Genomic DNA, 13,153 nt, shown 5'->3' with positions numbered 1-13,153 from the left:
AAGATCTGTGCTGTTATCGCGAGATTTACCTGCTGCGTTCTAAAGAGAGTCAAGGCTGCGCTCGATGCGCATATTGAGCAATTCACTAAATACTTCCGAGTAAGATCATATACCTTTATACCATTTGGTTTGGAAGTGATTTTTATGTAAACTAATCCGTGAAGCTGCTTGAATATATATATTTTTGCAGTTTAGCAGGGTTCCACTGAAACTTATTCTATAGTATTCTTATCTTCTTTGGAATTGGGTTGTTGTAGTCTTGTAGTGATGGGCATTCCGGCTCTTTTCAGTGAGCTGGCTATGTTGGATCCTGAACGGCTCTTTTTTTTAAGTTTTGTATTTTTTCAAGTCAAACAGTTTGCGATAGTCTGACTATGATTGGTGTTTAAACAATTCTAATAAAATTATTAAATTAAATCATACTCTACCTTAATTAATTGTAAAAAATGCATTAGTTTGTTATGAAAAAAAAGGATGCTATTAGACGATTGCATTTAAAGTATAACTTTTTAATTTATATAAACAAAGTGCATATAAATTATATTCCATTCTATGGAACTTTCTGTCCGTTGATGAACATAAAGAGTGTCCATCAACTCTGTCACGTGTCCCGTGGTTACACGTTCTTCTCTCTGGTGGCTGGCTGTGATTGGCTGCAGACCCTTACACAGGAGTATCATTTGAGGCTGTCACATCGCTGAAAAGAGAGAACGGTAACTTATTAGTTCAGGTTCATGTTTTGTCCACTGATACTACATTCTCATCTACTGCTCATATACATATATAATACTGGATTAAATAATGATGTCGTAATAGCTGCTTACTCTACCTCTCTCCACTGATCTTCACAGTGACCTGCTCAAAGGGTTCCAGGACTCCTCCTCCACCACCTCCCATTCCTCTTGCGTCAGAGCGTCGACAGGTGCATTGACAATGGCCAGGGTAGAGATGACGGCATCCTTTGACTCAAGAAACCGCTTCAACATATAAAATGTTGAATTCCACCTTGTAGTGCAGTCTTGTTTAGGCCTCAGCTCCGTCATCCCCATCCGGTGTTGTGTAGACCTTAGTTTTTCAGCACCTACTGTGTTTCTGTGGAAGTGTCCCACAGCTGCTTTCACTTTGTCCACAGTGGGCTTCATCACCTTCAGAGCACCTCTTACAATCAGGTTGCTTGTGTGGGCAAGACATGGATGATGGGTCCATTTTAAAATGTTCATGGCTTTGGTTATTTTAGCTGCATTGTCGCTAACACAACAGACCACTTTTCCATCTCCTTGCCATTCTCTGTCCAATCACAACTGTTCCTCTGCCAAGTTCTCTGAGGTGTGTCTGTTGCTGAACTCAAAGCAGTCCAGAACAGAGACGTCGATACATCTTCAATGAAGTGACATGTAACTGACGTGTAAGAAGTGGTTCCCCCTGATGTCCAGCAGTCAGTGGGAAGGCAAACTGCAGTCGGTGCCTCTTGCACTAAGAAAAAGAAAAAAAAAAAGAAAAGCTGCACCACTCGGGAGCCCTGACAGTGTTACCTGAACTCTGTGAAGCATTTATTTGGGCTGCAATTTCTGAGGCTGGTCACTCTAATGAACTGATCCACTGCTGTAGAAGTGTCTCTGGGTCTTCCTTTCCTGTGGTGGTCCTCATGAGAGACAGTTTCGTCATACCACAGCAGAGGTAACTCTGGGTCTTCCTTTCCTGTGGCGGTCCTCATGAGAGTCAGTTTCATCATACCACAGCAGAGGTAACTCTGGGTCTTCCTTTCCTGTGGCGGTCCTCATGAGAGACAGTTTCATCATACCACAGCAGAGGTAACTCTGGGTCTTCCTTTCCTGTGGCGGTCCTCATGAGAGACAGTTTCATCATACCACAGCAGAGGTAACTCTGGGTCTTCCTTTCCTGTGGCGGTCCTCATGAGAGACAGTTTCATCATACCACAGCAGAGGTAACTCTGGGTCTTCCTTTCCTGTGGCGGTCCTCATGAGAGTCAGTTTCATCATACCACAGCAGAGGTAACTCTGGGTCTTCCTTTCCTCTGACGGTCCTCATGAGAGACAGTTTCGTCATACCACAGCAGAGGTAACTCTGGGTCTTCCTTTCCTGTTGTGGTCATCATGAGAGCCAGTTTCGTCATACCACAGCAGAGGTAACTCTGGGTCTTCCTTTCCTGTGGCAGTCCTCATGAGAGTCAGTTTCATCACAACCCTTCATGGTTTTAGCGACTGCACTTTAAATGTTCCCTATTGACTGACCTTCATGTCTTAAAGTAATGATGGACTGTCGTTTCTCTTTGCTTATTTGAGCTGTTCTTGCCATAATATGGACTTGGTCTTTTACCAAATAGGGCGATCTTCTGTATACCACCCCTACCTTGTCACAACACAACTGATTGGCTCAAACACATTAAGAAGGAAAGAATTTTCACAAAATTAACTTTTAACAAGGCACACCTGTTAATTGAAATGCATTCCACCTCATAAAGCTGGTTGAGAAAATGCCAAGAGTGTGTAAAAGCTGTCCTCAAGGCAAAGCGTAGCTTCCGTTGAAAAATCTCAAATATATTTTGATTTGTTTAACACTTTTTTGGTTACTATATGTGTTATTTCATAGTGTTGATGTCTTCACTGTTATTATACAATGTAGAAAATAGTAAAAATAAAGAAAAACCCTGGAGTGAGTAGGTGTGTCCAATCTTTTGACTGGTGCTGTGTGTGTATACATACATACATATACACACACCCACACACACACACACACACACACACATACATACATACATACATACATATGTCCAATCTTTTGACTGGTACTGTGTGTGGACACTGGTTTGAGAGGGTGGTGTCATGGCTCACATCAACACCATCATCTCAGACATCCTGGTCCAATTTGCATACCGCCCCGACACATCCACAGACGACCCCATCTCTATTACCCTCCACTCTGCCCTTTCCCACCTGGACAACAGGAGCCTGGGAGTTACCCTCCACTCTGCCCTTTCCCACCTGGACAACAGGAACCTGGGAGTTACCCTCCACTCTGCCCTTTCCCACCTGGACAACAGGAGCCTGGGAGTTACCCTCCACTCTGCCCTTTCCCACCTGGACAACAGGAACCTGGGAGTTACCCTCCACTCTGCCCTTTCCCACCTGGACAACAGGAACCTGGGAGTTACCCTCCACTCTGCCCTTTCCCACCTGGACAACAGGAACCTGGGAGTTACCCTCCACTCTGCCCTTTCCCACCTGGACAACAGGAGCCTGGGAGTTACCCTCCACTCTGCCCTTTCCCACCTGGACAACAGGAGCCTGGGAGTTACCCTCCACTCTGCCCTTTCCCACCTGGACAACAGGAGCCTGGGAGTTACCCTCCACTCTGCCCTTTCCCACCTGGACAACAGGAACCTGGGAGTTACCCTCCACTCTGCCCTTTCCCACCTGGACAACAGGAACCTGGGAGTTACCCTCCACTCTGCCCTTTCCCACCTGGACAACAGGAGCCTGGGAGTTACCCTCCACTCTGCCCTTTCCCACCTGGACAACAGGAGCCTGGGAGTTACCCTCCACTCTGCCCTTTCCCACCTGGACAACAGGAGCCTGGGAGTTACCCTCCACTCTGCCCTTTCCCACCTGGACAACAGGAGCCTGGGAGTTACCCTCCACTCTGCCCTTTCCCACCTGGACAACAGGAACCTGGGAGTTACCCTCCACTCTGCCCTTTCCCACCTGGACAACAGGAGCCTGGGAGTTACCCTCCACTCTGCCCTTTCCCACCTGGACAACAGGAACCTGGGAGTTACCCTCCACTCTGCCCTTTCCCACCTGGACAACAGGAACCTGGGAGTTACCCTCCACTCTGCCCTTTCCCACCTGGACAACAGGAACCTGGGAGTTACCCTCCACTCTGCCCTTTCCCAACTGGACAACAGGAGCCTGGGAGTTACCCTCCACTCTGCCCTTTCCCAACTGGACAACAGGAGCCTGGGAGTTACCCTCCACTCTGCCCTTTCCCACCTGGACAACAGGAGCCTGGGAGTTACCCTCCACTCTGCCCTTTCCCACCTGGACAACAGGAACCTGAGAGTTACCCTCCACTCTGCCCTCTCCCACCTGGACAACAGGAACCTGGGAGAATGCTGTTCGTTGACTACAACTCAGTGTACAACACCATACCGCCCTCCAAGTTCATCACTTAGCTAAGGACCCTGGGACTGAACACCTCCCTCTACGACTGGATCCTGGACTTCCTGACGGGCCGCCCCCAAGTGGTGAGGATAGGGAACAACGCATACTGACCCTGAACACGGGGGCCCGTCACTGGTGCAAGCTTAGTCCCACCTCGACAACCTTCACCCACAACGGCCTCGCACGACTCCACCACCATCATGTTGGGTGATGACACAACAGTGGAAGGTCTGATCACAGATGATGATGAGACACCGAATAGGTAGGAGGGCAGAGACCTGGCAGTACGGTGCCGGGACCACAACCTCTGCCTCAACATCAGCAAGACAAAAGAGTTGACCGTGGAAACACAGGAAAACAGAGGGCCAAGCACACGCCCATCACTTCTGGAGTGGTGTGGGGTTCAAGTTCCTCTGGGTTCACATCACCAAGGATCCATCACTTCTGTAGTGGTGTGGGGTTCAAGTTCCTCTGGGTTCACATCACCAAGGATCCATCACTTCATCACTTCTGGAGTGGTGTGAGGTTCAAGTTCCTCTGTGTTCACATCACCAAGGATCCATCACTTCAACGGGGCTGTAGTGGTGTGGGGTTCAAGTTCCTCTGTGTTCACATCACCAAGGATCCATCACTTCAACGGGGCTGTAGTGGTGTGGGGTTCAAGTTCCTCTGTGTTCGCATCACCAAGGCGCTACAGAGGGTAGTGCGTACGGCCCAGTACATCACGGGGGCAGAGCTTCCTGCCATCCAGGACCTATATGTCTATAGGTTTGAGTCCAGGCTGTATCACAAGCAGCCATGAATGGGAGTCCCATAGGCCGGTGCACAATTGGCCCAGTGTCGTCCGGGTTTGGCCGGGGTAGGACGTCATTGAAAATAAGAAAGCAATGGATGTACAGGCTGAATGAATGGAGACTGCAAAACGCTGTACTGATGTGAATGGCTACAGAATCCCAGTCACACACAGGGAACGGGGATCAGAGGTCCTAACGCGGGATTTATTAGGATCCCCAGTCGCCGACGGCAACGGAGACAACTCATCTTTACTGGGACTGTCTGTTCACACTGCTAAGCTTTATCTTGGCCAGGTCGCAGTTGCAAATGAGAACTTGTTCTCAACTAGCCTACCTGGTGAAATAAAGGTGAAATAAATAAAAAAAATAAAAAATCCCGACACATAACGAAAAATACATTACAGACTAAATACTTCACAGTTTACATACATTTAAAAACATGCGTGTGTAGTGTGTGTGTGTGTGTGTCTATCAGTTACACATACCTGTCAGTACATACACACAACAAGTCACATGGAGGTCACATGGAGAGGCGTTGTGTCGTGAGCTATTGCTTCATCGTTGCTTCATCGTTGTTTCCAAACCAGGTCTGAGGTTCACTAGCGCTGTAGAAGATAGAAGGGAGCACCAGGCACTCACGGCTCTGTATCATACTGTATAGAAGATAGAAGGGAGCACCAGGCACTCACGGCTCTGTGTAATGCTGTGTATAAGATAGAAGGGAGCACCAGGCACTCACGGCTCTGTATCATACTGTATAGAAGATAGAAGGGAGCACCAGGCACTCACGGCTCTGTGTAATGCTGTGTATAAGATAGAAGGGAGCACCAGGCACTCACTGCTCTGTGTAATGCTGTGTATAAGATAGAAGGGAGCACCAGGCACTCACGGCTCTGTGTAATACTGTGTATAAGATAGAAGGGAGCACCAGGCACTCACGGCTCTGTGTAATACTGTGTATAAGATAGAAGGGAGCACCAGGCACTCACGGCTCTGTATCATACTGTATAGAAGATAGAAGGGAGCACCAGGCACTCACGGCTCTGTGTAATACTGTGTATAAGATAGAAGGGAGCACCAGGCACTCACGGCTCTGTGTAATGCTGTGTATAAGATAGAAGGGAGCACCAGGCACTCACGGCTCTGTATCATACTGTATAGAAGATAGAAGGGAGCACCAGGCACTCACGGCTCTGTGTAATACTGTGTATAAGATAGAAGGGAGCACCAGGCACTCACGGCTCTGTGTAATGCTGTGTATAAGATAGAAGGGAGCACCAGGCACTCACTGCTCTGTGTAATACTGTGTATAAGATAGAAGGGAGCACCAGGCACTCACGGCTCTGTGTAATGCTGTGTATAAGATAGAAGGGAGCACCAGGCACTCACTGCTCTGTGTAATGCTGTGTATAAGATAGAAGGGAGCACCAGGCACTCACGGCTCTGTGTAATGCTGTGTATAAGATAGAAGGGAGCACCAGGCACTCACGGCTCTGTGTAATGCTGTGTATAAGATAGAAGGGAGCACCAGGCACTCACGGCTCTGTGTAATGCTGTGTATAAGATAGAAGGGAGCACCAGGCACTCACGGCTCTGTGTAATGCTGTGTATAAGATAGAAGGGAGTCCTGGTCACCGTGGGAACACATTGAGTGGTATTCACACATTCAGTTTATAGTCCTGGTCACCGTGGGAACACATTGAGTGGTATTCACACATTCAGTTTATAGTCCTGGTCACCGTGGGAACACATTGAGTGGTATTCACACATTCAGTTTATAGTCCTGGTCACCGTGGGAACACATTGAGTGGTATTCACACATTCAGTTTATAGTCCTGGTCACCGTGGGAACACATTGAGTGGTATTCACACATTCAGTTTATAGTCCTGGACAGGATGAGGTGAAGCCTTACCGTCAGGAGAGCTGTGATTGGCTCAGGGCAGGGCACGAGTCAGGTGAGGAGAGCTGTGATTGGCTCAGGGCACGGCACGAGTCAGGTGAGGAGAGCTGTGATTGGCTCAGGGCAGGGCACGAGTCAGGTGAGGAGAGCTGTGATTGGCTCAGGGCAGGGCACGAGTCAGGTGAGGAGAGCTGTGATTGGCTCAGGGCAGGGCACGAGTCAGGTGAGGAGAGCTGTGATTGGCTCAGGGCAGGGCACGAGTCAGGTGAGGAGAGCTGTGATTGGCTCAGGGCAGGGCACGAGTCAGGTGAGGAGAGCTGTGATTGGCTCAGGGCAGGGCACGAGTCAGGTGAGGAGAGCTGTGATTGGCTCAGGGCAGGGCACGAGTTAATCAACTGTCCACATAAATGGAGGGTTCTTTGTCCTCTCATAACATCTACCACCACCTATGTGAAGACTGTGAAGACTAAGATCGCACAGATACCTGACAGTACACTTCTCCATGGACACCTGAGGGTACTAGCTGGTCGTCGTCACAAAAGCATAAATCACACACATTCTAAAATGGCATCTTATTACACACAAACACTTTTAACCATGTCAGGTTCAGTCCGTTTACGTGGTCCGTTTGAGGAAATATGGGTTTGAGGCACTTTTGCGTGCAGCAGATGGTTCTCCAATGGAGAAGTTCCCTGGCTGCGTTGTAGTCATCGTCACTCTTCGTCAGAACTCTGCTGTGTCCATGTCTCTGGCAGGCCGTCTGTGGACCACTGGGTTAAACTTGCCGCCTTCAAGCTGATGGGAGGAGCTTTGATGGAGACTAGAGATGTGAGATGAGCAAAAGAGAAGGACAAATCCTGTTGGGAGTGGCCCCTTCCCCTCTGCTGGGAGCCTGCCGGGAGAGGCTCCTCCCCCCTCTGCTGGGAGCCTGCCGGGAGAGGCTCCTCCCCCCTCTGCTGGGAGCCTACCGGGAGCGGCTCCTCCCCCCTCTGTTGGGAGCCTGCCGGGAGAGGCTCCTCCCCTCTCTGCTGGGAGCCTGCCGGGAGAGGCTCCTCCCCTCTCTGCTGGGAGCCTGCCGGGAGAGGCTCCTCCCCCCTCTGCTGGGAGCCTGCCGGGAGAGGCTCCTCCCCCTCTGCTGGGAGCCTACCGGGAGCGGCTCCTCCCCCTCTGCTGGGAGCCTGCCGGGAGGGCTCCTCCCCCTCTGCTGGGAGCCTGCCGGGAGAGGCTCCTCCCCCCTCTGCTGGGAGCCTGCCGGGAGAGGCCCCTTCCCCTCTGCTGGGAGCCTGCCGGGAGAGGCTCCTCCCCCCTCTGCTGGGAGCCTGCCGGGAGTGGCCCCTTCCCCTCTGCTGGGAGCCTGCAGGGAGAGGCTCCTCCCCCCTCTTTTGGGAGCCTACCGGGAGCGGCTCCTCCCCCTCTGCTGGGAGCCTGCCGGGAGAGGCTCCTCCCCCTCTGCTGGGAGCCTGCCGGGAGAGGCTCCTCCCCCCTCTGCTGGTAAGCCGCCCCTCCCCCCTCTTTGACGGGATTTTAGGTTTTTGAATAATACAAAATTCTTTCTCCATTCTTATTGTTTTATATTGTACAAATCAACTTTAACCAAATACAATTTCCTACATTTCCATCAATTTCTTCATTTCCCGCACTCATTTGTGATTATTTTCACACTGCCACGCAAGGCTGCACAATATTGGCCCACCAAAAAAATCCAGGATTTATTTTTACCAAATGTAATTGTTTTGATCTAAATCTAATTTAGATCAAAACACTTGGGGGAACTGTTGAAATCATGGAAATAGAATATAAATAAGTGGGAATTTTTAATACAGTGTTGGTTGGCATGACAACAAATGAAAATGCCAGGGAGGAGCTACTTCATGTAGCTAACATATTCATGCTTCTCCTGATCTTATTGGTTTAGAAGATACTGTTTCACAAACATGCTGATTTAGGCCTCCACCATCACTGGCATCAGGTTGTATAACTAGCTATCTTTGCTCTGACTCGGTACATCTATTATCTAGCTAGTGGCTAACACGATATAGAACAACTCGCTAAGAAAAGACAAACTAGCTGTTTGCAGATGTAAGAAACAAAAGGAAGGGTACATTCTAGAAGTGTATTGATATTGATGCGTGTGCTGCATTGACCATGCAGACTGAACGCACGTGTCTGGTGGTCCAGAACCAACACGTGAGCTCCTTGAATGAAAGGGGCGGGGCTCGGTCTGTGTGACAACGAGGCATAGAGAGAGAGGGAGAGCAGAGAGAGATGACTCAAGTAGCAGAGTAAGCGATCAAAATGGACGTTACACACGACATATCACAATTAACAAACCAAACATTCAAATACCGTTATATTTATAAAAAATTAAAAATCTTTAACTAGACAAGTCCAATAAAAACAAATTCTTAATTACATTGACGGCCGACATAGAATGTAAAGTAAAACCCAAACCGGTCCGTGCATCAATATCCAGCCCTTCCATCTCACCAATTATCCGAAAATGTTTGCTATATGCAATTGTAACAGTATAACCCGGGCGCGAACCAGGGACCCTCTGCACACATCAACAACTGACACCCTCGAAGCGTCATAACCCATCGCTCCACAAAGGGCCTCGGCCCCTTGCAGAGCAAGGGGAACTACTACTTCAAGGTCTCAGAGCAAGTGACGTCACCGATTGAAACGCTATTTTGCGCGCACCGCTAACTAAGCTAGCCGTTTCACATCCGTTACACAATTATCTTAGCCAGCAAGCGAGTCAGCCAGCTAACGTTAGCTATTAGCCTAGCCAATGCACAGTTATGGTCGGCATGCTAGAGCTCAACGACTGGAGACCAGTTAGAACACAACATAACGGCTTCCCACTAGATAACACAGTCACAAAGTCCTTGAAGAGCATGCGATGTGGGTAACATTAGCCAGCTTGAGCTAGCTACCGAGTCACCATAGGAACAAGAGTACATCCTGCCTTGTTTCCTTTTTGGTGCCATTGTTATGAACTTGTGTGGAAGAGACCCTTTATAGTTCTGAGGAGCTGATTGGATGACGGTGGGACGTGCCTCATAGGTGCTCTGAGCACTGCTCGCACTCAGCAATAATGGCTGATTTGAGGCCCAATATAATCAACATGTTAAATTATTGTGACGGTCATAAGAGCCTGTAGAGCGGAGAAAGCGAGAGCCATCAACCTGGAATCAGGTAGATATGACCACTTCACGGGCTGCCGCGCTCCGCTTTACTCAGATTTGAAGAAAAAAAAAATTATATATATAATGTTTTTTTTTTTTTTACCTTTATTTAACTAGGCAAGTCAGTTAAGAACAAATTCTTATTTTCAATGACGGCCTAGGAACAGTCAATGGGCCGGGATCTGATCTGGAGCCTGTAGATCCGGATAAAAACGTGTCCACGTTTAGCTGGTGTCTCTTTAAGTCAGCTGTCTGCCTGAAGATCTTCCCACACTGGGATAAGTGGTACAGGGCTTCTCTCCTGTGTGAGTTAACTTGTGTGCCCTCAGATGTGATGACTGACGGAAACTCTTCCCACACTGAGGGCAGTGGTACGGCTTCTCTCCTGTGTGCGTTTGACAATGTTTCTTCAGGTATCTTGCCAGACTGAAGCTCTTCCCACACTGAGTGCAGTGGTAATTCTTCTCTCCTGTGTGAGTTAACTGGTGGGCTGTCACATTTGATGAATGACTGAAACTCTTTCCACATTGAAGGCAGTGGTAAGGCTTATTTATTGTGTGAGTTAACTGGTGTGCCCTCAGGCTTCCTGTTTGACTGAAGCTCTTCCCACACTGGGAGCAGTGATAAGGCATCTTTCTTGTGTGAGTAAGCTGGTGTCTATTTAAGGTCTGTAAAAGAGGAAAACTCATCTCACAAACAGAGCATTGGTATGGCTTCTCTCCCGAGTGAGTTCGATGGTGTGTCTTCAGGTGTCCTGCCTGACTGAAGCTCTTCCCACACTGAGAGCAGTGGTACGGCTTCTCTCCTGTGTGAATTAGCTGGTGTGCCTTTAGAGCTCCTGCCCGACCAAAGCTCTTCCCACACTGAAAGCAGTGGTACGGCTTCTCTCCTGTGTGTATTCTCTTGTGTTCGTTTAGCTGTCCTTCCATACGGAAGCTCTTCCCACATTGGAAGCAGTGGAAAGGCTTCTCTCCTGTATGTATTCTCTGATGCCTCTTCAAATTGAACGAACAACTGAATGTCTTCCTACACTGGGAGCAGTGGTATGACTTCTTTCCTGTGTGAGTAAGCTGGTGCGTCTTCAAGCTGCTTGGTGTCTGAAATCTCTTCCCACATTGACCACACGGGTACGTTTTCTTTCTTTTGAGGGTCTTTTTGCGTGGTATGAGGTGAGTTGGACACACAAAACTGCCACTGCAATCTGAGCAGGGGCGGGGCCTACAAGTGTGCCTTCTCAACTCCTCTGGATCATAGAAACTAGTGAAGCAGTCCATGCAGTGGTGATGTTTCTGTCCTGAGTTCCTCCGTCTGTGTTGTTTATGGTTTCCTGATGCTGTGGAACTGTGCTCACTGTCTGAACCTGGGTTGGAGATCTCTCCTGTGGGAATATGAACAGATATGGGGTTAGAATCAGGAACAGAGCATAAGAAAGGTATAACAATATTTTGAAGATAAATACACAACGCAGAGACAGAGGACGAGAGGTCAATACAGTACTAAAGGTTAAGAGGACAAAGTCAACAGAGCATTAACGATCAATAGGGACTTATCAATGGAAATAGTTGGATCAGGATCAGAAGCATTGGCTTTAGACTTGTCTAAAAAAACAATTAAGATCCCATTATTTGTCCAATTAGAACACAAGGTCCAACGGAATTGTGACTTCCTGTTTAAAACTAACAAACATACAGGTTGGAGCAGAGGGCTGCCGTACTATGGGGGCATGTGGACCAGTTGCTGCGGGCGGTTAAGAGGTCTTAGTCAAGGGCACAACAGCAGGGGATGGCACGAGCCCAAGCTTACAACTCTTTATTCATTGTTTCATTAATTAACAGCAGATTATTTACTGGGCGATGAAAACAACAACTTTCTAATCACAACCATCTACCATCCACAGATATGCACACACCGACTTGGGGAAAGAGTTGTCAAACAGTCAGAGAGACAGGTTGGTATACTGCTACACGGAGTATAGCATCTCTGTCTGAAAGCTGGGCTAATTTTAACAATAATAAATCATCTCTGTCTAAAAGCTGGGCTAACTAACAATAGTATATCATCTCTGTCTAAAAGCCGGGCTAACTTTAACAATAGTATATCATCTCTGTCTAAAAGCCGGGCTAACTTTAACAATAGTATATAATCTCTGTCTAAAAGCTGGGCTAACTTTAACAATAGTATATCATCTCTGTCTAAAAGCCGGGCTAACTTTAACAATAGTATATAATCTCTGTCTAAAAGCTGGGCTAACTTTAACAATAGTATATCATCTCTGTTTAAAAGCTGGGGTAAATTTAACAATAGTATATCATCTCTGTCTAAAAGCTGGACTAACTTCAACAATAGTTGTGGGAAGTGAGCTGTCAATAATAGCAATAATAATTTTAGAATCCCCTGAGGCCACCAAGTCACCAACCTCTCTCTGTACTCCACACCTAAACTTACCTGGGTCAGTGATACTATCTACTTCTTCCTCCAGATCTGGATCAGACACTTCTCTGCTATCCTCCTCCTCCTCCTCTTTGACAGCGCTCTCCTCTTCCTCCTTGACTCCTCTCCCCTCTTCCTCTTTGACTGCTCTCTCCACCACCACCTCCCTGAGTGCTTTCTCCTCCTCTTTGACTCCTCTCTCCTCTTCCTCTTTGACTCCTCTCCCCTCTTCCTCTTTGACTGCTCTTTCCACCACCACCTCCCTGACTGCTCTCTCCTCCTCTTCCTCTTTGACTGCTCTCTCCACCACCACCTCCTCTCCGACTGCTCTCTCCTCCTCTCCGACTGCTCTCTCCTCCACCTCCTCTTTGACTGCTCTCTCCTCCACCTCCTCTCTAATTGCTCTCTCCTCCACCTCCCTGACTGCTCTCTCCTCCACCTCCTCTTTGATTACTCTCTCCTCCACCTCCTCCCTGACTGCTCTCTCCTCCACCTCCTCTCTGACTGCTCTCTCCTCCTCTGCCTCCTCCTCTTTGACAGCCATCTCTTCCTCTAGGACTTCTGGCTCTTCTTTGACAATCACATTAAGTTCCAGTGGTTGACTGCAGTCTTCCAGCTTCACTGAGACCATCTCTGGACCCTGCTGTGAGGTTCTCTGG

General features: G+C 48.3%; 1 protein-coding gene across 1 annotated transcript; it reads right to left on the bottom strand.

Moving 5' to 3' along the window:
- Positions 1-9,209: 9,209 nt before the first annotated feature.
- LOC135535910 (zinc finger protein 239-like) lies at positions 9,210-12,952 on the bottom strand. Its single transcript, XM_064962310.1, has 2 exons — positions 12,510-12,952; positions 9,210-11,442 (listed from the first exon to the last, which is right to left on the bottom strand). The coding sequence occupies exon 2, from the start codon at positions 11,336-11,338 to the stop codon at positions 10,304-10,306; it is 1,035 nt and encodes a 344-aa protein (XP_064818382.1). The 5' UTR covers positions 11,339-11,442; positions 12,510-12,952; the 3' UTR covers positions 9,210-10,303.
- Between the last annotated feature and the right edge of the window lie 201 nt (positions 12,953-13,153).

Source organism: Oncorhynchus masou, unplaced genomic scaffold, assembly GCF_036934945.1.
Source record: "Oncorhynchus masou masou isolate Uvic2021 unplaced genomic scaffold, UVic_Omas_1.1 unplaced_scaffold_531, whole genome shotgun sequence".
Taxonomy (NCBI): Eukaryota; Metazoa; Chordata; class Actinopteri; order Salmoniformes; family Salmonidae; genus Oncorhynchus; species Oncorhynchus masou.
Note: the sequence above shows the minus strand (reverse complement) of the source record. Positions and strands in the feature narration are given on the sequence as shown.